Source organism: Dendropsophus ebraccatus, chromosome 11, assembly GCF_027789765.1.
Source record: "Dendropsophus ebraccatus isolate aDenEbr1 chromosome 11, aDenEbr1.pat, whole genome shotgun sequence".
Classification (NCBI taxonomy): Eukaryota; Metazoa; Chordata; class Amphibia; order Anura; family Hylidae; genus Dendropsophus; species Dendropsophus ebraccatus.
The window spans coordinates 51196531-51222499 of record NC_091464.1 but is presented as its reverse complement, the minus strand read 5'-3'; the positions used below and the strand labels follow the sequence as shown (position 1 = coordinate 51222499).

At 45.2% G+C, this 25969-nt stretch overlaps 2 protein-coding genes across 3 annotated transcripts; both read left to right on the top strand.

Annotated features, from left to right (window-relative positions):
* Window positions 1-8976: 8976 nt before the first annotated feature.
* PRDX4 (peroxiredoxin 4) lies at window positions 8977-24344 on the top strand. The gene is made up of 7 exons (XM_069946339.1): window positions 8977-9254; window positions 10880-10997; window positions 13530-13646; window positions 14245-14367; window positions 22965-23095; window positions 24020-24054; window positions 24277-24344. Exons 1-7 carry the CDS (start codon window positions 9044-9046, stop codon window positions 24325-24327), a joined length of 786 nt encoding a protein of 261 aa, XP_069802440.1. The 5' UTR covers window positions 8977-9043; the 3' UTR covers window positions 24328-24344.
* LOC138767907 (lamina-associated polypeptide 2, isoforms alpha/zeta-like) lies at window positions 15591-17762 on the top strand. 2 transcript variants are annotated; one of them, XM_069945779.1, is made up of 4 exons: window positions 15591-16141; window positions 16221-16394; window positions 16487-16954; window positions 17045-17762. In XM_069945779.1, the coding sequence occupies exons 1-4, from the start codon at window positions 16082-16084 to the stop codon at window positions 17741-17743; spliced, it is 1401 nt and encodes a 466-aa protein (XP_069801880.1). In that variant the 5' UTR covers window positions 15591-16081; the 3' UTR covers window positions 17744-17762. The 2 variants fall into 2 exon arrangements, with proteins under 2 accessions (XP_069801880.1, XP_069801879.1); XM_069945778.1 differs by having other exon boundaries at window positions 16487-17762.
* Window positions 24345-25969: the final 1625 nt, after the last annotated feature.

Here is a 25969-nt window from a genome sequence, read left to right as displayed (position 1 = left end):
GCCGCCGTGCATTCCCATTGGTGGGTGTTTAGCATGCACTTATCTGATTGGCTGACTTATTTTCGTCCCATCCGCCCCTTCCGGCAGGACGCGCCGTTTTCCCACATAGGATGGATTTTTCCCTTAGTAAATATGGAGGAAGTTGCCCCGCCCTCCTACTGCCCTGGCTGGTAGATGGAGGGAGGAGCCTATGCCGTCGTCCTGTGTAGTTGAAGTCTTTGTAAAGTGACAGCAGTGTCATCTGTGTGTAGTTCTTCTTTGTAGAAGAGATGTTTGTTTACATTCAGATCAATTTCCATTCACTCCTAAAAGGGTACCAGTATACAAATGAGGAGTCTGGCACTCATGTAGCAAAGACGCTTTCATTTTTACATACCCTTTAATCAGTTCCACCACAACAGTGCCCCCATAGCAGCGACAGTCGTGCCTGCCTATAAGGGACAGTTCACACTGCGCAAGATCGTCGAAATTGGGGTGGGTTCACATTGAGGAATTCTCGCGGATAAACTCCGCGGAATTTCGCCGGCTGTACGCGCTCACGGACGCACGCCTTTTCGCCACCTCCATAGACACCATTCTATGGGCTGGCTGATTCCGCATTCCGCCGAAAGAAGTGACATGTCAATTCTTTCGGCGGAAAGCGGAATCAGCTGGCCCATAGAATGGTGTCTATGGAGCCGACGGAAAGGCGCGCATACAGCCGTCGGAATTCATCGGAGTTTATCCGCGAGAATTCCGTAGTGTGAACCCACCCTAAGTGAATGGAGAGGGCGCGCCCTCGTCCACCCCTCTCCTCTCCGCTCAAAGAACTAACATGTCCGTTCTTTGAGCGGAGAGCGGCGGCAGCGGACGAGCGTGCGCCCTCTCCATTCACTTACAGCAGCACACTGAGCACGGCGGGATTCCGACGATCTTGCTCAGTGTGAACTGGCTCTAAGAATAAATCAGGTTGCCCCTTTAAGGTAGCTTCACACGTAACATATCCGCAGAGGATTTCTCTCTGCAAATTCACAGCGAAATCCACTGCAGATACTTGCCCATTCACTTTAAATGTGCTGACATAGGTCAAACTCAGTGCCGTTAACCCCCGCGGCCTGGGAACATACTGCACCAGGTCCCTGCTCCAGCTTGCTCCGGGGGCTCCCGGCGGTCAGCCAATCAGTACACTGCGATGGGGAAGCACACTGGCAGACCGCCGGTGGCCCCCAAACCAAGCCGGGAAATCCGCTGCGGATACTTTAAGCGTGAAGCTACCCTTACTCATATTTGTCAACCCTTCTAGAGATTTACAGAACCCACATAAAAGCTGGTAAATCATTTTACACTATGTCAGTTTAAATTGTTTACTGTATTACTGGCTATCCCGGAGGCCTGGCATCTAATGACCAGGGCCGTATTTACCACTAGGCACCTGTGGTCTGGTGCCTAGGGCAGCACCTTGCAGAGGGGCAGCACCAGGGAGCAGGAAGAAGGAAGTGGGATGGGGGAGTGGGGGGAAGGGGAAGGGTATGGTGGTATTAGTCAGGTCTGGTATGGCGATGTTATCCAGTATGTGAGGCCTGGAGCTATTACCTACCAATCTACCAGTCCTGTGTGAGAATTCAGTCAGACAATATGCACACGGCTCTAATCATTGATTTAAGGTGGAAATTTGTTTATGTTTTCATACCTCCCAACCGTCCCGGATTCCGCGGGACAGTCCCGTTTTCGGGGTTCTGTCCCGCGGTCCCAGAACGGCCCCCCGTGTCCCGCATTATATGTGGCCTGACCAAAAAAACAATAAACCAGTAACTCACCTGTCCTCCGGTCCCAGCAGCTCCTCTCTCGGCAGAGCGCGCACTCCCGTCATCCTCCGGGGCGGGCAGCGGGGTATACTGACACTGACTGTGCCGGAAGTGACCTGCAGCCTCTGTCATAAATTACTTCCGGCACAGTCAGTGTCTCTGTACCCCGCTGCCCGCCCCGGAGGATGACGGGAGAGCGCGCTCTGCCGGGAGAGGAGCTGCTGGGACCGGAGGACAGGTGAGTTACTGGTTTATTGTTTTTTCCACTGGGGCCACACAAATGGGGGGTATTGGCTACTCTGTGGGGCGCTATATGGGGGATTGGCTACTATGTGGGGCGCTATATGGGGGCATTGGCTACTATGTGGGGCACTATATGGGGGATTGGCTACTATGTGGGGCGCTATATGGGGGATTTGGCTACTATGTGGGGCGCTATATGGGGATTGGCTACTATGTGGACACTATATGGGGGATTGGCTACTATGTGGGGCACTATATGGGGGCATTGGCTACTATGTGGGGCACTATATGGGGGATTGGCTACTATGTGGGGCACTATATGGGGGATTGGCTACTATGTGGGGCGCTATATGGGGGATTGGCTACTATGTGGGGCACTATATGGGGGCATAGGCTACTATGTAGGGCACTATATGGAGGGATTGGCTACTATGTGGGGCACTATATGGGGGATTGGCTACTATGTGGGGCGCTATATGGGGGATTGGCTACTATGTGGGCACTATATGGGGGATTGGCTACTATGTGGGGCACTATAATGGGGGATTGGATACTATGTGGGGCACTATAATGGGGGATTGGATACTATGTGGGGCGCTATATGGGGGATTGGATACTATAACGGGCATTTTTGGGGGAATTGGATACTGTATAGGGCAATATTCAGTCAGCAGCATGTGGTGACTGTAGGGTAGTGGCTATGGAGGGTCGCTATGGGGGCGTGGCTATGGGGACCGTGGCGCCCATGTCCCTCTTTGCAAAAGTTGGGAGGTATGTGTTTTAACCATAAAAAACGCAATTCAGACAATGTTTCTACATGTAGAGAAATGCATGTGGCCGAAACCAGGCTCCACCACACTCCAAAAGATGGGGCGTCTTCAGGTTTAGTGCCTAGGGCAGCAGCTGTTAATACAGCCCTGCTAATGACATGTTAGGCTAGGAACACACGTTGCATATATACTGCAGCTGGAAGTTAAAAGGGTTATCCAGCCTAAGAAAAACATGGCCACTTTCTTCCAGAGTCAGCACCACTCTTGTCTGGGTCCCCAGCCCAGAACCGAAGGACCTCTTCTCACTAATGCGCTGCTGCAATTACTCAACCATCCATCTCCCCGGGCCAGTACTACTCACACAGGACAAGCATGACACTGTTTTCAGCCGCCGGTGTTGGCTGCAGGGCCAAGGCCTCTCTTCCTAGCCGGATCTCACTGCACTGCTGTACGACATTGTCATCTGGGCTGGGGGAGGGGCCTCAACCAGGGGCCAGTAGCTGAGCAAGTTGGGTAGGATTTTTTTTTTTCTTTTCATATTACAGAAGGGAGATGCTTTCAGGGGTGTGGGGGAACTAACTACCAGGTGGGATTACATTCAGGGGGATGCCTATAACATGGGGATACTAGCTTTTGGAGGGACCACCGGGGGGATTACCTACATCGGCAGCCTTAGCTACCCCCACCTCCGTACAGCAATCAGCCACCAGTCAGCCCGATCTATTGATAATTATTGGGGCTGCAGGCTGTCCAGAGGTAAATCGCTGCGCGGGGGCGGGGCTACAGACCTTTGCCAGCCTGCCCACTCTAATGATTATTAATGGAATAGGCAGATCGGTGCTCAGTGGGGAGGTAGCTATACCCCCAGGGCACAACTAACAGCACGGGAACGGCGCTGAAGATGAAGGTAAGGTATATTCGTCTAACCTGCTTATAGTTCCCCTTAAAAGGGAACCAATCAGCCCAATTGGGCTGATATGGTCCCCTGGAGCACTGTATACAGCTCCTGGCCTTAGGTGTTAGTCATGTGGAGGTGATGATGGTAGTCACTATCAGATAATATTTTTTTCTCATTTACTGGTGTTAGTAATACTAGTTTACTTGATTTGGTCAGTAGCAGAGTGACAGTGATCTAGTTACTAGAGATGAGCAAATTTATTGTAGAAACTAAGCGAAGCGCATCGCTCCTATCTGCTTTCTGCTCATTGGCTTTGAAGTCTGCTCCGCTCCGTGCCGCTTCTCTCTGGGTGCTGGGAAATGATGGATCCGGTTTTGGCAAACAGAAAAACTTTCCAGGACTGGATCCATCTTTTAAAAACACTCTTCAAGTTTAAAGAGGATGTACCTGGTACATCCTCTTTAACCTAAACCCACTGATCGAACGGCGCCAGCACGGGGAAGCTGGTGCTGCGGTCGCGGCACGGCGCCGTTCTATGCACCAGAACCGGCCGGTCTGCCCCCAGTGGGAGGGAATTCCCTCCCCTGTATGACGCGGCTCCCTTAGAATGAATGGAGCCGCGTCATACAGGGGAGGGAATTCGGACCGCGGCACCGGCTTCCCCGTGCTGGCGCCGTTCGATCAGTGGGTTTAGGTTAAAGAGGATGTACCTGGTGGTACATCCTCTTTAAAGGGAATCTGTCAGCATCTATTCTGGTTCTGAGGTGCTGACAGTATGATGAAGGTCTGTGTCTCCTAGTGTGGTGGGTTGTCCCCAATCTGTGCCGTAACTGTTATCACAACTGTCAAAGAGGGGGAGTGGTGATGTCTTCATGCCGCACTTTGGCCCGCCTCACCACTACCTCCTCCCAGCTTCTCTTGAATATTCATTGCGCCCGTCCGCCCGGCCTCCTGGCGACGTCATCTCTAGCTGCCTGGTTCAGTGTATTGCCCATGCTCCTGCGGCCTGATTCGCACATGCGCCATAGTGCGTCGTATCGGCGCTGAGCGAAGCCATTGAGGGCATAGGCTTTGGCCCTCAGTGCGCCTGCACTGCTCTGACACACTACGGTGCATGCGTAAACAGGCTGTGGGAGCAAGCGCAATACACAGAACCAGGCAGGTAAAGATGACGTCACCAGGAGGCCGGGGGACGGGCGCCATGAATTTTCAAGACAAGCTTGGAGGAGGTAGTGGTGAGGCGGGCCGAAGTGCGGCACGAACACATCACCACTCCCCCACTTTGACAGTTGTAAAGACAGTTACGGCACAGACTGGGGACAAAGTACAGCACCGATATGAAAAAGAAAGGTAACACACCGCACTAGGAGACACAGACCTTCATCACACTGTCAGCACCTCAGAACCAGAATAGGTGCTGACAGATTCCCTTTAAGCCATTTGATAATATGCAAACTCCTCTGAACTTTTCACATATCTTACATCTGTAAACTTCTCACAGAGTAGGATATTAGCACCCGCTTTACATGTACAGTTTTCCACAAGTAGCTAATTATTAATTTGTTTTTCTTTTTAGCTACATTCGCCAATGAATCCAATGTACAATACAGTCCAACATGGTAACATTACATGTTTTCTTGTGCTAACAAACCATGCTTCTGCTCCACTCTAAGATCACTATACCTCTTCATTTCCTGAATCCATGTGTTTTAAAATGAATTTTAGTATTTTGATGCTACACTGTGGTCTTCAGTCTGATACACCTGTGCTTCTTGGAGTGAAGGATTACGTTCTATTTTCATCAGGATTTCCTGAACGGATGCCTCCATAGAAGACTGTGGAAGCTCAGGAAATCCTGATGCTTTCCTGATGTGCATCAAAAAATCCTGTGATTTTTTTTTTGCGGCACAGATTGCAGCCTCGTACGTGTGAATGGACTATTGAAATCTACAGGCCCTATGTTACATCTTCAACTACTGACACACCCATGGACGTGTGAATAGAGCCTAACTTATGAAAGTGCCTGTATCCATTTTGGGTGGGGTTTTACTATTAGACTTATGAAACTGAGCTGTAAACCCCCACCCAAACAGGAGACAAGGTTGATGCTGTTTCTGAAAGAAAGTGACCATGTTTTTCTAAGTCTGGGTAACCCCTTTAAGGAAATCAAACAGCACATTGCTGTTATGTTCCCACAGTGTACAGGACCCTGTAGATGAAGATAATTTATTTAAAGTGACTCTGTACCCACAATCTGCCCCCCCCCCCAACCACTTGTACCTTCGGTTAGCTGCTTTTAATCCAAGAACTGTCCTGCGGTCCGTTCGGCAGGTGATGCAGTTATTGTCCTAAAAAACAACTTTTAAACTTGCAGCCCTGTGCCAAACTGGCGTGGCCTAGAGTGACTATGCATTAGGCTGACACAACCTCTCTGTCCCTTCTCCCCACCCTCTTCATCATTAGGAATGCCCCAGGCAGATTTTCTACTATTCAACACCTGTATCAGACTGGCACATGGGCTGGATTGTTAAGGGACCTGTGCAGTGTTCACTGCAGAGGAATAGGGAAAAATCCTGGCAGTGGCATTCCTAATGATGAAGAGGGTGGGGAGGAGGGACGGAGGGGTGGTGCAAAGTTAGGGCACAGATACTCTAGGTCACGGCCGTTTGGCACAGGGCTGCAAGTTTAAAAGTTGTTTTTTAAGGACAATAACTGCATCACCTGCCGAACGGACCCCAGGACAGATCTTAGATTAAAAGCAGCTATCCGAAGGTACAAGCGGTTTGGGGGGGGGGGGGCAGATTGTGGGTACAAAATCACTTTAATCTATGTGTAAATTAGGCCATTAGAAGCACTGGGAGGTGGGGCTAGCACTCTCAGTGCACCAATCCGCCCCATCAGCTCCAATAAGCCTGCATCATGAATATTGAGGTGGTGCTTTGCTTTGGTTGTCCAGGCATGATTGGATTTATAGTTTTGAAAGAACTGGAGAACCTCCTGGCTTGGCACCTGAGGACTAGGCTTACATGCAGTGGCGTAGCTACCAGGGTCGCAGCGGTCGCCTCTGCAACCCGTCCCGCTACGAGGTGGGGCCCGCGAGGGCCACCCCTTGCCACTGCCCCCTTAAATTACTCTTGTGACCGCAAGCATTGTTTTGCTTGCGGTCACAAGAGCGGCTCGTCCGGGCCCCCAGCTGATGCGCTGCTGCCGGGGGTGTCCTGTCCTATCCCCGGCAGCGCCGCGCATCAGTGAGCTCCCTGTGCCGCCTGGGGCCCTGACTTCCGTCAGAGACGTTTCCTGTGCCGGAAGTCCCAGCCCCGGCGTACAGAGAGTTCACTGATGCTCGGCGCTGCCGTGGATAGGACGGGACACCCAGCCGTGCATCAGCAGGGGGCCCAGACGAGCCTGAAGATTGAGAGGATCGCCGGTAGGGGCGGGTTGTTAGGTGAGTTTGTGTGTTTTTTTTTAATTTTTTTTAATTAATTCTGCTTAGCATAGAGGAAAGGGGGGGCATCTATAATGGTGTAGAGGGGGGCATCTATAAGGGGGGGAGAGGGGCATCTATGAGGGGGGCATTTATAATGAGGGGGACATCTATAAGGGGGGAGAAGAGGGTGCGATCTTCAAGTGGGGGGGAGAGAGGGGGCATCTATAATGGGGGGAGAGGGGGGCATTTATAATGAGGGGGGCATCTATAAGGGGGGGAGAAGAGGGTGCGATCTTCAAGTGGGGGTGAGAGAGGGGGCATCTATAATGGGGGGGAGAGGGGGCCACCTTTAAGAGGGTGAGAGGGGGCATCTATAAGGGGAAGGGGGAGAGGGGGCATCTATAATGGAGGGGAGAGGGGGCCATCTATAGGGGGGGAGGGGGCATCTATAATGGGGGAGAGAGGGGGTCATCTATAAGGGGAGGGGGGCATCTATAAGGGGGGGGGAGAAGAGGGGGCCATCTATAAGGGGAGGGGGGAGAAGAGGCCATCTATAAGGGGGGGGGCAACATGCAGTGGGGGCCGTCTATATATACTATAAGGGGCGTCACATAGAGTCAGCCTACCCACTAAATGAGGGTGTAAAGAGGCCAATACAGATGTGCAGTGTGTAAAGAGATGAGGATGGTGCCAGTGTGAGGAGCCTAATATGTTTGTCTGGCAGGTTCTGTGGATTTGTGGCTCGGAGAAGTTCTCATAACGGCCCAGGGCAGATGGAGAAGAAGATGAAAAGGGAAGAACTCCGATCAGAGAAGACGTCCCCTGTGAGTCACCTGATATAACTGCACTGTATATATAACTATATATAACTATTTATATGGTGTATACAACCTGTGTGGAGCTGCGTCCACCTCTATATGACTGTATGAGGTGATAGTGATCTGTGTACAGTGGATCTTATTTAGTAGCAGCGGTGGGGTTAGTCAGTATGTGGTGGTATTAGTCAGTATGTGGCGGTGTTAGTCAGTATGTGGTGGTAATATTTGTTACATGTTATCCGGTACTGTGTTTTATTGGTCTTAGTATACTGGATTTGGTCAATAACAATATGGTGGTAATGGTAGTGGTTGTGGTGTGGCGGTAATATTTCCCACTTGTATACTCGTATTATTGGCAATATTGGTCTCAGTATACAGTAACAGGATGGCGGTAATATATATGGTGATAATATTTTCTCTTCCTATATGCTGGTGTTATTGGTAATATCTGTCTTGGAGTATATATATATATATATATATATATATATATATATATATACATACACACACATCAGTAGCATCACTTGGTAGTGAAAGGGGGGGGGGGGGGGCAAGTTGACCTCTCGCACCAGGGCCCAGGAGACATTAGCTACGCCCCTGCTTACATGGTGACATTGAAAGGCTGAGGTTGTTGTGTAGCACTGTCCACAATGCAAATCTACCTGCTGTATGTTAGTGTACTGTTCTTGTAAGGGCAGCAGAAATACATTCACTGACATAAGCTGTGATGTATAGCAAAGCTGGCAGCAGGACACTTCACTCTCAGGCTGTGCAATGCCTCTCCCTGGTCCATTAGGGTATGCATGAATAAATTGACAAATAGGTGTATTTCCTGTAGGAATAGCATGATCCAACATTGTTATCTTATGGGTATTTACTAAAACAGACATGAATGTAGCCCCTTTGCCACATTTCACATAAGTAAGGAGCTTCTAGCAATAGATAAGGTCTATGTTCAGTGAAATAGAATGATGCAAGATGTGAAGGTGGGCGTGGCGTTTATCTAGGCCCCGCCCCTCCCTCGTTAACCCCACAGCTCCTCCTCGTTTCCTCCTCCGGCACACCGTCTAGCAGTACGTGGCCCTAGTACAGCTCCAGAGAGGATGGAGGCCGCGCTGTCCGCTCCCGCCCTGCTCCTCTGCTTCTCCCTGCTGACCGGCGCTGCGTACACTGCGGAGGACAAAGAGCAGGCGCGCTCCGGGAGAGCCAGTCAGGACGGAGAGTGTCACTTCTACGCGGGAGGGCAGGTGTACCCCGGGGAGGCCACCCGGGTGCCAGTGTCCGACCACTCCCTGCACCTCAGCAAAGCCAAAAGTGGGTGCCCCTGCCAGTGCCTGTCGGTGCTATGTGTGTCTGTGTGCAGCGCGTCTGTGTGCAGCGGATTATGCTTCCCCTATTGGTGCAAATGCTCAAGTTCTGACTCAAGATCAGTTGTCTCAAGTGCTGAGTAGTGGACGTGACCCCCTGGGCTCAAACTTGTCATCTTCTAGCAGGCCCCTGCCGGTTCAGTGTCTGCACAACACAACACGCACTGCTTCATTGTGTTGCGTGAAACTGAACCTCTCAATGCAACAGATTGCACTTTGTAAAAGGATCATAGAATATACAGTATGTTTGCAGAATTGTGAATGAAGCTCTGAGTCAGAAGAAACCAGAAAATGTGATCAAACTCAGGATTAGTCTGTGTGCGTTCTTGTGATAGAGAATAAGGTGGTGGTTACTCTCCTTGTCAGTGCTCTGTACATGCAAATCCTGTGTTAGGGCAGTGACATTCTCAACTTGTTTGTTTAGTTGTTACATTCCTATTGACATTGATCTGCAGCTAAGGACACCTAATGCAGAACTTTAGCTTGTAAGTAGCTTCTTCACTCCACCGTTTATATGGTTGAACACATGTATATTATAACTGGGGTTTCTTTACATCTGCATGGTTTTAATATGGACGAGTAGAAAAGGTTCCCGGTGACTCTTGTTTTATCATGTCTTGGCTGAACACATTTTTGCCAGTATAGGAAAGTTCCAACAGAGCTGTAATATGCCCATACGGTTGCTGACTTTATTCCTTGTCCTTCACTTTATAAGCTTATTAATATCGTCACCAGAAAACTGGTGTAAAAAAGAAGCAAATTTATGTGCTAGTAAACAATTTTTCTCCAGAACTTAAACAAAAATGATTACGTTCCCCATTCACAGGATTTTCTAGATTTCCTGTGCTTTACATGGTGGTTTTTGTCACTGCAAGAAATAAAATGGCAATTTTTATAAGTTTAGCAACCACCAGCAGCTCCAGGAAAGCTACAGCTTGCTTTTATACACTAAGATGGGATGGACAAGCTCATAACCATTATCACCTTATGGACGCAATTATTTGTGTCAATAAATGTATGTTGAGTGTTTCCTAAACCCCATCAGCCACGGTTGTGCTTTGACAGTGTCTTGTAAGGTTTAATATCTTGAGGCAGTACCATGAAACACCAGATTGGCAGGTGGTGGTGGTGGTGGTAGTGTGTGTGCAGGAAAATAAAATAGAAAGTATACTTTCCTGTTTCTCGTAACACCGGACGCTCTTGGGTCTCTGTGACAGCCACCCAATGTAATTTTTGTCCGGCATGTGGGTATGTCATGTACTTGGCTTTTGCAGCTGAAACGTCATGGTCCCTTTGTGGAATTTTCCATTTAGCCAGTCAGTAACTGCAGCGGTGTCTCACCGTAGACACTGATTGGCTGAATGGGCAATTCATCAGCTAGGAAGGTGACGTTTCAGCTGCAGAAGGCTGGCGGCTGTCAGAAATCGATAAGCAGTGCTGCAGGGGCCCAGGGACTGGTAAGTGTACTATTATGTTGTCGCACCCTTCTGCCCGTTAAGTTTATTGAAATTCCTCCTTTAAAGATATGTTAATTGGTCCATTATTATTATTTTTTTTTTTATCTATTTTTAGTTTCCAAGCCAGCTCCTTACTGGGAAGGGACTGCAGTCATAAATGGAGAATTCAAAGAGCTGAAGCTTACAGATTACAAAGGAAAATATTTAGTTTTCTTCTTCTATCCCCTTGATTTGTAAGTATCTGTGTTGTATGGATCTGTCTAAGTGACTGTACCACCAGGCCCAGGCTGAAGCACTGGAGGCACCCCCAGTGGGAAGAAACTCCAGTCTCTCCATGACGTAACTCCAGTCTCTCCATGACGTAACTCCATTAGAATCAATTGAATCCTATTATAGAGGGGCGGGGGTTTCCTCCGACTAAGGGCCCTTTTACACGGAAAGATTATCTAACAGATTATCTGCCAAAGATTTGAAGCCAAAGCCAGGAATGGACTATAAACAGAGATCAGGTAATAAAGGAAAGCCTGAGATTTCTCCTTTTCAAATCCATTCCTGGTTTTGGCTTCAAATCTTTGGCAGATAATCTGTCAGATAATCTTTCCGTGTAAAAGGGCCCTAAGGGTGGGTCGGCCCGCCTTCAGTGCTTCAGCCTGGGCCTGGTGGTACAGTCACTTTAAAAGAGAAGTCTTACAAGCTGTAAAAAAAAAAAAAAAAAAAAAAAAAAACACAGCAGGCGGAGGGTGGGGGAAATGACAAGCAAGTGAACTCGCCCATTCCTGTGCCTCTGTAGCTCCGTTCCCAGATCCCGTTCACATCAGCCTGGGTCCTGCAGCTCTACTAGCTGCAACGTCACAACATTGGCTGAGTGACTGCCCGTCCAGCCAGTCAGGCTTGATTGAAAGCCTAGGCCCTTATCACACTGAACCAGACCGATATATCAGATTATTGCAGAAACAACGATCAGCTGATGACGACAATCATAGGCTAATCGTGTCTTTTGGTCTTCACCTGAAATAGTCAGCTGCCGACTGTGTAATTGCTACGTGTTAATAGTCAGCCGTTGATCGCTGCATGTAATAGCGATGCGTGGCCAATGGCTGACGATTGTGTGAACTGAGAAGTCTGTCAGTTCAGTCTGCTCTGAAACTACAACGGCGGCTCCAGGAAGCGGGCAGAGGGCAGAAGTACACTGGGAGCGTGAAGAGGTATTGTATAGAGTTTAGGGCAAGGGCTGCACGGACCTCACTAATTATGTCCGTGCAGCCCTTGCTAAACAATTATTGAGCTGCGTGATAGGCTAGCAGTTCGGTGCTCGTTTACATTATTGATCGGGCAGTCATCGTCTAATAGGACTCTTAAGTGCAGGGCTTCTTCCTGCGCTCCATAACTGTACAAAAAATACCTACAACTTACCCTGATTAACATATTTATCTGGTAGTTTTTTAAAGGGGTTGTCCAGCGAAAATCTTTTTCTTTCAAATCAACTGGTGCCAGAAAGTTATATAGACTTGTAACTTACTTCTATAAAAATCTCAAGTCTTCCCTTACTTAGCTACTATATGTCCTGCAGGAAATGTTGTTTTATTTTCAGCCTGACACAGTGCTCTCTGCTGACATCTCTGGCCGAGACAGGAGCTGTCTAGAGCAGGAGAGTTTTTCTATGGGGATTCATAGAAAACCAAGACAGGAGTTTCTGTCTGGGCCAGAGATGTCAGCAGAGAGCTGTGTCAGGCTGGAAATAAAACAACATTTTGTACAGGACATACAGGAGCTAATACATATGGGAAATCCTGAGATTTTTTAATAGAAGTAAATTACAAATCTGTATAACTTTTTGATACAAGTTGATTTGAAAGAGTTTTTTGCTGGACAACCCCTTTAATGGAAAAAATCACTTTGAATGCAGTAATTAAAGAACTGCTCAGTTCTTAAAGTGAACCAATCACCCAGATTTTCTGTGTAATGCTACTAGCAGCGCCTGGAAGATCTGCTAAAATACTGCTTCACCATGTGTCCTGTGTTTTCTGAAGAACTTTTAGCTGCTGAACCAAAGTCTTTTATTCCAGCACGTGAGACATGCAGACAGGTGGGAACTAGTCATTTGGGTAGGATGATTAATGGGCAGAGAGGCTTCTAACTGGCCTCCTTTCTTGTCAGTCATCCTGCAGAGCTCGCTGATAGGCAGAGAGCCGTGACTAATTACAGCCCAGATGACTAGTTCCTGGCTCTCTGCAGGTCTTGCGCGCCATAATAAAAGACTTTGTTTCAGCAGCTAAAGGTTCACCAGAAGAAACCGGACACATGGTGAGGCAGCGTTTCAGCAGATCTTCTGGGTGCTGCTAGTAGCGTTATGGTCGGGCAGATTCTGACGTCCGCCCAAAGAATTGACCCAGGCGAAGATTTGATCGGGGGAAAGTGGCAGGAACTTATGCTCACGGATTCCTCACTGTGAACACTGTGAGGGCTTTATGAGCTATCCAAGTACAGAAGGCAACATTTCAAACCTACATAGGGTATGTGGTTCTGAAACAGTGCACCCTGTACTTGGATATGTAATAAAACCTTGAAGATGGTCCCATTATTTTGGATGCCGTCTGGCTTTGTATATTTCGCATGTCCTCAAACATGTCAAAAGTTACTGATCGCAGTGGGTTTTACTCCTGAGACCCCACTGCGATTCCAAAATACTGTTGGGAGGAATACTTTCCTGATGCTTCAATATAACTATTGCAGATATATTCTCAATTTTTATTCTTTCTTCCTAGCACATTTGTTTGCCCGACTGAAATTATTGCCTTTGGGGACCGCATTGAAGAATTTAGATCGATCAATACTGAAGTTGTAGCTTGCTCCGTGGACTCGCAGTTCACACACTTGGCATGGTTTGTATCACACTGTGGAATTCCTGTAGGTTGTCAACTTGCAATATAGCATGTGATTATGCTTGGTTAATATGAAATGGGTTGACTAGAATTCTTTTCTTTGGCTTATTATATTTAAATGTTTATTGCTTGAACATATACAGTAGAATAATTACACAATTTTATATAAATTTGGTATAGGAGGAAATTTCTTTGGCATATATGAAAATTTTATTTAGTATTCATCACAGGGGTTATCCTGCATTAGAAAAAGCACAGCCACCTTCTTGCAAAAGCGGCACCCCACCTGTTTTTAGGAATTCTTTTCAAATGACTCACATTGTACAGGACCAGAGGCTTCAGTACACTGCTTTCCACAGATTGGCTGAATGCATCTACATTAAGGGCCAGTTCACTCTTAAATTTGGCAGAATTCCGAGAGCTCCTCCGCGGAATCCCATCTGCCTCGGTGTCAAGCGGAGACTCTAAGGGAGAGCTTGCGCACCTCCGCTTTTCATCACTCAAAGAATTGACAGGTCAATCCTTAGAGCGGAGGGCAAAATGCTTAAAATAAATGCTATATAGGCTAATTTTTTTTTTTTTTTTTTTTATATCCCAGGATTAATACACCACGGAAGCAAGGTGGGCTTGGCCCAATGAAAATTCCTCTCCTTTCCGACTTGACACATCAGATTTCAAAAGACTATGGTGTATACTTGGAGGATCAAGGTCACACTCTCAGGTTTGTTCCCATAAGTTTTTGTTCTGTGGATACGCTTTCACTTATGTCAGAAATTGGCATTTGGTAATAGAAAGCTGAGCTAGTTTGTAGCTGGAATAGATTTTAGTTTATGCCACATGGTCACACATGTGGCCAGTATACTGGAAGGGCGGCAACTTTTAAAGGGTATAAAATGGTCTTAAAGTATCACTGTTATTGCTTATAAAATCTAAACCAACAGTAGATATAAAGCAAACTTGCAATTTACATTCATAATTTTTTTAGTTTGATAATAGCACTTCCTGGTTTTACTCTACTTTTTTTTTTTGTTTTCAAAAAACAAAACACAGTAATGGCCGTGTTTTTCATGATAACTGAAAAAAAACAGTGTAAATTGCAAACATGCTTTATATTACATCTACTTTAGAAAGGCCCTCCTAGATTAGAGGGCTGAAACGCATTGCCACAAAGAAATTATTTTTGCACCTTATGGAACACTACAGACTGCATTTATTTAAGTATCACCACGTTCACACTAGATGCGGGGAAGCCATAGATTGCCACCACTGATCACCTGCGCCTATTTTAGAGAGGGCAATCAGTCTTCTGCCGGGTCCTGGCAATGAATTACCTTTTGACTGTTAGACTTTGAAAGTTAACAGTGACACTAAGGGCCCACTAAGGCCACTTAAGGCCATCGCCACTAAGGGCGATGAACGATCCAAACCACCGCTATCGCGAAAGACCTGAAATCGTTCACCCATTTACATGGAACGATAATCGTTACTTATGATTGTTCTTGTGGTCGTCTTGTCGTCTCTATTGCGTTCGTCACTACTGCGAACGACCATACGACATCTAATTCATTGCAAACGATTTGCGAATGAGCAAAGTTAAAAATAGATTATAGATTGTCGTCCCGTGGAATAGGGCCCTAAGAATCGGGTATGAAGTACATGTTTAAAGGGAACCTGTCGCCAAGACCTTGCTATCAAATCTATAGACATCACGTTAGAGAACAGAAAGAACTGAGCACATTGATAAAATAGCTTTATGGGAAAAGATTTTTCTCTTTTCGCCCTATGACGGCACCCCTGGAGAGGTCCACCTCCTTTCCCCATTGGACAGGAAACAGGATGCAGGGAAACCCTGGATCTTTAAAAGAAGTAACCTTCCCTCCTCTCGTCAGTTTTCTGTTTCCTGTCCCATGGGAGCAGGAGCTGGAAGGGGCTCTCCCTTCCCTACCCTGGATTAAAAGAGAGAGTGACTGGGGGTTACCGGGTTAAAACTTACCGGCTTCCCGGCGGCGTCAGGCTCCGTCATGGAGCAGCCTCCTAGTCTGGCTTCCCCCCGACACCTCCGGAAGACGGGTCCCCGGACCTCCCCTGGCCCTCCTCGGTGCGGCTGGTGCTCCAGTCTGCAGCGCTGCGCCCGCGCGCGCTGCGGCATGAGTAGCCGGAAGTACGGGGGAGGGGGTAGCTCTGCCGGCCGTGTTCGGCAACTTCCGGGGTCTGTGCCTGCTCAGGTGGAGCGCCGGGAGGGTGACGCCGGGTCAGCGCACGGCGTGGGGGCGGAGTCAGCCGGTCACATGGGATTTCGGCGCCAGATTTAAAAAGGTGCCATGATGGACGCCAGGTCAGTACTCAATCCTGGGTGCTTGAGCTGCTCTCCCTTGTGAAGCAGCTACCTGGTGCTATAACGGAAGTTCTGACCTCCTGGATCTTGGACGATCATCATGGAGGGTGAGAGCGCTGAAATCACTGAATCTACTCCTCCTGCAACTCAGGTTCCAAAGGTATGGAGTGGGTAAGAGGGGAAGTTCCCCAATCGATTTTATGTTTTTCTCTAAAGTTTTGATGTCTTGTCAATTTTAGGAAGGGTCATCCAGTAAGACTCGCTCTAAGAGTAAAGAATGTCCAACCTGTAGAAAACGATTAAGTAGCTCCTACAATAAGCTTCTTTGTGGTAGCTGTATGAATAGAGTTCTGGAAGACCAGGGACCATCTTTTGTTCGTAACATGAAGAACATCATAAAAAAGGAAATTAGGGTAGGTTTAAAAAAAAAAAAAAAAAAAAAAAAAAAGTTTTTTTTTTTTTTTAAGATATATAGATATATTTTTCTTTTTCTGCTTATTTTCAGGCTTCTATGCCTTTTCAGGCTCAGCCTCCTACAACACCAGCCCCTACGTTAGCCCCTATACCGGCTCCAGCGCTGCCTCTTCCTATGTCAGCTCCAGCCGTTTTTCCAATTATTGATCTTGAACAACCTGGACCTAGTAGATCTGTGTCTCATCCTCCGTCCTCTTTAGGAGAAGAGGAGGACCAGAGTCTCGGCACAGAGGCAGAGGATATGGGGCAGTCGGGCTTGGAGGTTGAGGAAGTAGTGTCTGAGCCATCACCTGCGGTAGATTTTGTGGATACCTTAATCAAGGCCGTAAGAGAGACTATGGGCATAGAGGAGACTCCAGAACCTCAGACCATACAGGATAGAATGTTTGGCGGTTTGGCTCCTAAAAAACGTCCAGTCTTCCCTATTCATCAGAATATCAAGACTCTCATCAAACATGAATGGTCTAACCCAGATAGAAAATTCTTTATACCAGCCGCTGTAAGTGCTGTCTTGTCTGGTATATGTATACAATTTCTTTTTGAATATCATACGATTTACACCTACCACCTTGTGTTATTTCTCTTACAGTTCAAAAGGAAATATCCATTTGACCAAGAGGAATCTAGCACTTGGGGCGTGGCCCCCAAAATAGATCCTCCTATAGCCAAGATATTCAAACAGAATGCTCTACCTTTTGAGGACTGTGCCTCCCTGAAAGACCCAATGGACAGACGAGCAGAGATTTATTTAAAAAAGGATTGGGAGGCATCTACAGCCGTGTTTAAACCTTTAGTGGCAGCCACTTCAGTCTCAAGAGCCCTAGAGGTTTGGTTGTCTGAACTTAAGGAGATGATTAGTAAAGGGACACCTGTTGACGAACTCCTTAAACCATTTGAAACCTTGGAAAAAGCCATGTCTTTCGTTTCTGAGGCTTCAGCTGACGCCCTGAAGCTTTCCGCTCGTTCAGCCGCGGTATCTAACTCTGCTCGCAGATCCATGTGGCTTAAAGAGTGGAAAGGGGACGTCACTTCAAGATCTAAGTTATGTGGGGTCCCCTGCGAAGGTAACTTGCTTTTCGGTCCAGCTCTGGACAATATATTAGAGAAAGCATCAGACAGAAAGAAAGGGTTCCCCCTGATACCGCAACAATCTACTCGTCCCTTCAAGGGAAAAGGTAGGAACACACAGAGGAGCTCTAACACTAATAAAAAAGAGTGGAGACCCACGAAAAAAACCAAGGGGTTCCTCTTTAAGAATACTGATAACCCTAAAAAACCTACACAATGACGCCAGGTCCCTGTGGGAGGGCGTCTGTCATGTTTTTGGTCACAGTGGTGTAACATTTCTAATAGCACGGTTGTACTGGATCTAATAAAACATGGTTTAAAGATTTCTTTTTTGTCCTCCCCAGGGGAAAGATTTGTAGTTACAGATCTATCATCAGAGCCTGAAAAACAGATAGCTCTCACACTAGAAGTTCAGTCCTTACTGGATAAAAAAGTTCTGATCCCGGTCCCAGAAGCAGAGTATGGTAAAGGGTTTTATTCCACTTTGTTCCTGGTAAAAAAGCCCAATGGTTCTTATAGAACCATCATCAATCTTAAACCGCTCAATAAAGTTCTTACTTATGAAAGGTTTAAGATGGAATCTGTTGCCACTGCCATCCTGAATCTCTCCCAGAATTGTTACATGGCCACGTTAGATTTGAGGGACGCTTATTACCATATCCCCATTTACCCAGACCATCAGAGGTTCTTAAGGGTGGCCGTAAAAATGCTGGATTCAGTATGTCATTTTCAGTACCGGGCGTTACCCTTTGGTATCTCACAGGCCCCTAGAGTGTTTACTAAAGTAATGGCAGAAGTGATGGCACACATAAGGGAACAAGACATAATAATCATTCCCTATCTAGATGATTTTTTGCTGGTGAGTAACTCCGCTGATTCACTACAGACCCAGATCAAAGTAGTAGAGGACATCCTGGTTAAATTAGGTTGGGAAATCAATGATGACAAATCCAACAAAATACCCTCTCAGTATTGCCAGTTCTTGGGGATCTGTCTGGATTCTAGATCCAAAAGATCCTTTTTACCCGAAAACAAAATTTCCAACATTTGCGCTAAAACTCAGGAACTTTTGGATAACCCTCAGACTACTTTCAGGAAGGCTATGTCACTTTTGGGTCTATTTACTTCCTGTATTCCTGCGGTTCCCTGGGCACAATATCACTCTAGGGTGTTCCAGTCTCAAATCCTTGGTGAATGGGACGGTGCGGTTGAATCTCTTGATTTTCCCCTCCTTCTATCTCCACAGACACTCAGATCTCTTTCCTGGTGGACACAAAGGAATCATCTTTCCAAGGGACTTCCTTGGAACTTAGAAGAGGTTGTGACAATCACCACGGACGCCAGTCCTCGGGGATGGGGAGCCCATGCAGATTCCCAGGTCTTCCAGGGCCAATGGTCTCCAGAAGAAGCCAGGGACCCACAAAACGTGAGAGAGTTGAGAGCAATATTCTTCTCCTTATCCCAGGCTCTTCCACTAATAAGAAACAAAAATGTGAGAATCTTATCAGACAACAGGGCGGCAGTGGCATATGTCAACCACCAGGGAGGCACAAGGTCACCACAGCTCATGAGGGTAACTCATTTTCTTTTCAGATTAATAGAACCACATTGCCTATCCCTGTCAGCACTTCACTTAAGAGGGGTAGACAATGTAAAAGCAGATTTCCTCAGCCGACACTCGCTAAATCAGGGAGAGTGGGAACTTTCACAGGAAGTTTTTTACCAGATCTCCAGACTGTGGGGAACACCAGAAATAGACCTGTTTGCCTCTCGAGCGAACAGGAAGATTCCCAGGTTCTTCTCCCTCTGCCCTGCCGACAAGCCCTTAGCATTGGATGCGTTAGCCCAACCGTGGAACAGGGGCCTTCTTTATGCGTTCCCTCCCATCAGACTAATTCCGAGAGTAGTCAGGAAGATCAGACAGGACAGGGCCCATGTCATACTGATAGCACCCTTTTGGCCAAGAAGGGTCTGGTTTACCTGGCTCAGAAAGATGTCCCTGACGGATCCTTGGATACTACCAGACAGAGCAGATCTCCTCAGCCAGGGCCCAGTCTTCCATCCACAAGCTCACAATCTTCACATGACTGCCTGGCATTTGAAAGGCAACTGCTGATAGATAGAGGCCTTTCTTCTGAAGTCATCACTACCTTGCTTGCCAGCAGAAAGAGAGTTACCTCGATGATATACTTACGCACTTGGAAAACATTTTGCAGATTTGTAAATAAACCGATAAACGTACTGGCTGCCCCGGACATTCCTTTAATTCTACAGTTTCTTCAGGAAGGTCTAAATAAAAACCTTAGACCCAGCACTCTTAAAGTACAGATCTCGGCACTCTCTGCCCTCTACGATTATAAACTGGCGGACCATCCATGGATTAAGAGGTTCGTTAAAGCAGCCAGCAGGTTGTGTCCCACTGTCAAGTCTAAGATTCCTCCCTGGGACCTCAATCTAGTGTTAAATGGCCTCACCACTAAGCCTTTTGAACCATTAGTTGAAAGCCATATTAAATTTCTATCATATAAGTTAGCCTTTCTCCTAGCCATAACGTCAGCCAGAAGAGTTAGCGAGATTAGGGCTTTCTCTATACAGACTCCCTACATGACCATTAGAGATGACAGGGTGGTCCTATCACCTGACCCGGCCTTCTTACCAAAGGTAGTCACTGATTTTCATAGATCTCAGGAGGTAGTGTTACCATCATTTTGCAGCACACCAGCTAATGAACAAGAGATATCTTTTCATAGTCTTGACGTTAGAAGAGCTATTCTACATTATTTAAAAGTCACAGAAGAATGGCGCTTAAGTAATAACTTACTGATATCCTTCCAAGGGAAATATAGGGGTAGAGCAGCCTCTACACAAACAATAGCCAGATGGGTCAAACAAGCGATTGGAGAGTGTTACAGGGCTAAAGACATGATAACGCCAGTGGGGTTTGGAGCTCATTCAACTAGAGCAGTAGCTACCTCTTGGGCGGAGAGGGCAGCAGTTTCCATTGACCAAATTTGCAGAGCAGCAACATGGAGCACCCCACATACTTTTTTCAGACATTACAGATTACAACTATCATCTACTGAGGATCTGACCTTTGGTCGCAGAGTTCTACAAGCTGTAGTCCCCCCCTAGGCGGCCATATTCCTATTCTACTCTCCAGGGGTGCCGTCATAGGGCGAAAAGAGAAAATTAAAAATTACTAACCGGTAATTTCTTTTCTTTGAGCCCATGACGGCACCCCGCCTAAATCCCGCCCTTGTATATATATAAAAAAAAAAAAAAAAAAAAAAAAAAACATACAAAACACAAAAAAAAAAAAAAAAAAAAAAAGATGTGTGCATTTCTATATTTTTTGTGTGTGTTGTGAGCTTCGCTCCTAGGTCCTTGCTAAATACTGACGAGAGGAGGGAAGGTTACTTCTTTTAAAGATCCAGGGTTTCCCTGCATCCTGTTTCCTGTCCAATGGGGAAAGGAGGTGGACCTCTCCAGGGGTGCCGTCATGGGCTCAAAGAAAAGAAATTACCGGTTAGTAATTTTTAATTTTTTTTCTTTTTTTTTTTTACAACTTATTGATCCCTGCTCATTCCGTGTCCAAGGAGTCCAGTGACAAAGAAGGTCCTGACCTTAATAGGTGGGGTACCGATCAAGGTATATACTGTAAATGATACTACATTTACAATATTACTACCTATAATAACTACACAGTATGTGATGGCATTGGTTCCACTTCATCCTGCAAAACTGACGCCTTTTCCTTTGCACCCTTTACTGCACACAGTTCCTCAGACATATGATTATAATGTTACAGTAATATACATTGGATATTGCCAGTCGGTAAGTCCATCAATATTTGAATAGAACTGTAGTTAGGCTCAGTGGCAAAAGTGTGTACACATATATAAATGTAAAGTAAATTATTTTATTAGAAGCAATATGGTTGCCTATACTTGCAGCCATAAGGTCCAGACAGAGGACGGGCCTCAGTGTAAGACATCAAATTTCCCTGTGGCCCAACTGTAAAAGACAGCATGCCACATTAGATAGAGAGAGCATATAATACTGAAGAAACTAGTGATCTCTAAAATATAAAAAAATATATGACATTTATTTTTTTTTGAAAATGTTAAACAGTATTTATTTGGAAATCCACATTACTACTTACTACGTATTGGCCCAGGGTACAATACAAAAACAATGGTGTAGTTTCTTTTACATACACAGTACAGCAATATTGTAAAAAAGAAAAACAAATATACGTACTTGGTTCTTCTCTTTTACAACATTTCTTTTTTACATCCACTCAAAATGAAACTGTGCAACAAAAAAATATTGGTCCTTAAGGTCTGAAACATGTGCTGTATTAAGGAGTTAACTTAGCATTGTAATTGGAAAAAACTTAAAGGGAACCTGTCACCCCCCGTGCCGGGGTGACAGGCTCCCGACCCCCCCCCGCAACAGCACCCTATACTCACCTGATCCCGCCAGGTCCCGCTTCTGGATCCGGCGGGTCACGGAGATCTCAGCCGCTGCAGCCTGGCGCTCCAACGCTCATAGAGAATGACGAAGTAGATATTTATAAAATGTTCCTTCAAATTCAAGTATGCTGTTTACTTTTGAATGTAATCCAAAATAATATGGGCATTTGTGATGCTTCTTCGCTGAGAAATCCATTTCTACCGTACATGCTGCTTAACTTTAGTCATCACTAAAATGTTACTTTACTGATTGGATCTTTTGTTCAACCCATTAAACGTATAGCTGTCAGCCACGTATAATAGTGTATACAGGTAATGTATGCCCAATGTATGGGCTGCATGATTAATTGTGTATTGTGAAGGCAAAACAAACAGGCTTGCTGCAGCCCATTGGTCTGTGTAAAAGGATCTTTCGGGCCTGCTGTATAAATCGTAGAGTGGCCCTGCCACAGCTGAACCAATTGAACATCTCTGGAGAGACCTGAAAATTGCTATCCACTGATGGTAGCCACGCAGCCCTGCCGGCAGACGTGTCCGTGATGTACACTTACCTGTCATTCTTGCGCCTCTGCTGAATTCTGGGCTGCCCGCTCTGCACCGCTGCCTGTGTTTTCAGAACGTTCGATGACATTGCACCACCATAGGACGCAGCTGCTCAGTATAGTCTGTATGGTGAGCGGCCAGTTGATTTGAAAGAAAAAGATTTTTACTGGAGTACTTTTAATTGCTGCCAAAGGTGCTTCAGCTAAGTACTCAGTGAACACTTTGAATTACAATTTATTTATTTTTTTTTTTGCTTTTCACTTTTTTTTTTTAATAAATATTTCTAACACTTTGAAAAATGTGAAAATGAAAGGGTCCTGAAGACTGCAGAAATGCAGTTGTGTGAAGATCTAATTGAAGTGGGATGGTAGACTTACTGGCAAATACCTGAAATGTTAAGTTCTTTTTTTTTTTTCTTAACAGAGGGCTTTTTATTATTGATGACAAGGGGTTTCTTCGTCAAATTACAATGAATGACCTGCCTGTTGGACGATCTGTAGATGAAACACTTCGTCTTGTTCAAGCATTCCAATATACAGACAAGCATGGAGAAGGTAAGTAATAGGTCTTGGTCTGTCAGTTAAGTTTCATGAGAGATTGGACAGTAAACAGAAATTTAAAAATTCTGAAACATTTTACAAACTTTGTTCACTGTAATTGCACACTAAAAAAAATGCAAAAAAAACTTTTGGCTTGAAAATTGTGTGAAAAGATTGGGTTGACACTGCGTTTTTTGCAATCTGCTTAATGTATACGTTTTATGGAAAAAAGGATGCAGAAACGGACGCAATTGTGTGTCATCAGTTTGGATCCTTTTTTTTTTTTTTTTTTTTTTATTGACTTCCATTATAAAACTGATCGAAACAGATGCATGTTTTTTTTTTTTTTTTTTTTTTTTTTTTTTTAACTGACACAAAAATAGTGTTGACTATTAAAAGTAACTAATTAAATGGATAAGTTGAATGGATTGCAAAAACGCAGTGTAAACCCAGCCTAAGTAATATTTAAGTGTGTGTGGTGTGTGTAATGGGTGATTTGTGGTGTTAGGTGGGTTGTAATGTGTGTACATGCTTTATTGTCCAGAGGGAGAATCTTTATAACTGCTTACTGCTGACACTCATGTATTTAGGCTCCATACAGTGACATGCAAGTGACCTATTGGAACTCTGTGTATGTCTAGATATAAATAATGTCTGAGTCTCCCCAAACTCCAAGAACTCACTTTTTAAATTGTGACCAGTAGTTTTTGTTGGTACCACTGTGGGGTAACTTTTTAATTATGTTGTATTTTTCTTCTGTCATGTGGTCTGACCAAAATTAGAAATTCTGCCATTTGGCTTGGTATAAAAACATGTTTGTTTTTTTCCACACCTAGTTGGTAAGGGGGGCAATTTAGACTTTACATGTTTGGAGGTATCTTAAATATTTTTGCTGAATAATTTTATCCAAAACAAAAAAATTTTTTTTTTTTTTTTTAGTTTGTCCTGCTGGGTGGAAGCCTGGCAGTGAGACGGTGAGTACATAACTTCTGTGAAATCGCTAGAAAGTCATCACAATATACCAACAGAGATTTGCAGCATATCTAGAATAATAGTGTTTAGTTTCAGAACCGTTCTGCTTAGAATCTGTTATGTGCTTCACCAACCACATTAGTAGACAATACCCATGATGTGTATGTTTGCATACAATAGCATCTAAACTCTGTCTCAGTGCCACCTTTATTTGGTTAACTTAGATCAGACCTGATGATGCTATGAAAGCTTGGTGGCCAAGACAGGAACTGTAAGTAGATATATATAGAATATCTAGACTATCCCTTAGGCATATGGAGGAAGATTTATCAAACATGGTGTAAAGTGAAGCTGGCTCAGTTGCCCCTAGAAACCAATCAGATTCCACTTTTCATTCCTCACAGACTTTCTAAAATGAAAGGTGGAATCTGATTGGTTGCTAGGGGCAACTGTGCCAGTTTCACTTTAAACCATGGATATATCTCCCCATGCTGTTTTTTGTTTTCTTCCCTGCCTACATAGGAGCACAGTAAAGTATACCATGCAGAATAAGCTATCTTACATTGGGATGTAAATAGAGTTTTAATATTGAGTTATGCAGATCATTGACAGATCATGTATGATCAGCACACTACTAAAAGCTCTGTCATCTAAAGTACAAAAATGGACATTCTGTTCCTTTTATTGGATAAACATGATTAATTTGGAAGGAATAAGAAACTATTTGTACAAGCAATAAGTGAGCATGCTTGAATCTGCTTAAAGAGGAGCTGTGGTGACAGGTCTCCTTTAAGTTTGGCAGTCAGTTATAGCTACGGGAATTTTTTTTAATTTTTTATATTTTCCTTCAGAGGTCGTTTATAAAATTTTATGGCTTTATGCAAAAAACATACAAATGAATCAGAGAATGCTGGCACTTGCAATTTTCCCCGTCTCAGTTGTGATGTGTTTTGCACCAAGCTATGGCACTTGTTTGTTCTACTTTTACATTTTATTTAAACATCCCCTGGAGGAATGAAATATATAAAGGGAGATTTTAACTCTGGAGCTTGATTGGTCAAAACCTTTGGCCCCTCCATTATATATGAATACCTTTCAATGCATTCAAACATGTACACGAAATGTACAATTTAAAATATAGTTTGAATGCTGCCTGCAGTCTTACTTATTTTCTTCCTGTGGATAGGGGATAAGTTAAGTCTGATTACTTCTTACTAAGGTGTTAACTTGTCTATGGATATTTTTTTTTCTGCTGTAAAGGTACAGTAGATATGTTAGATTAAAGGAGAAGTCTGGGGAAAATTTTTATGAAAGTATTGTATTGCCCCCAAAAGTTATACAAATCACCAATATACAATTTTACGGGAAAGTGCTTTTTTCTTGCAGTTATGTCTGCATCAAGGCTTCACTTCCTGGATAAAATGGTGATGTCAGTTCCTGGATAAAATGGTGATGTCACTACCTGACTACCAGAGCTGTGTGGGCTGTGGCTGCTGGAGAGGATGATGGCAGAGGGACACTGAACTAGATGGACACTGAGCATCCCCCTGCCATAATCCTCTCCAGCAGCCACAGCCCACCATTTTATCTAGGAAGTGAAGCCTTGATGCAGCAGTAAGTGTAGGGGAAAAAAAGCATTTTATGTGCATTTTTGTAATAAGTGTATGTTGGTAATTTGTATAACTTTTGGGGGACAGTACAATACCTTAATTAAAATTTCCACCTGACATCTCCTTTAAGTTGTCTTTGGGGTGCCAATTTGACGACTCCTACCGCTGGTTCTACACCGTACCGAAGTGGAATAAATCATGCAAATCAGAAAAGGGAGGGGCAAGGTCTTGAAATGCGGACAGATGTGGAAAAGCTGACAAGCCTCCTGGCTGGACAGAAACCACGGAAGCCAACCTCGAACTAAAG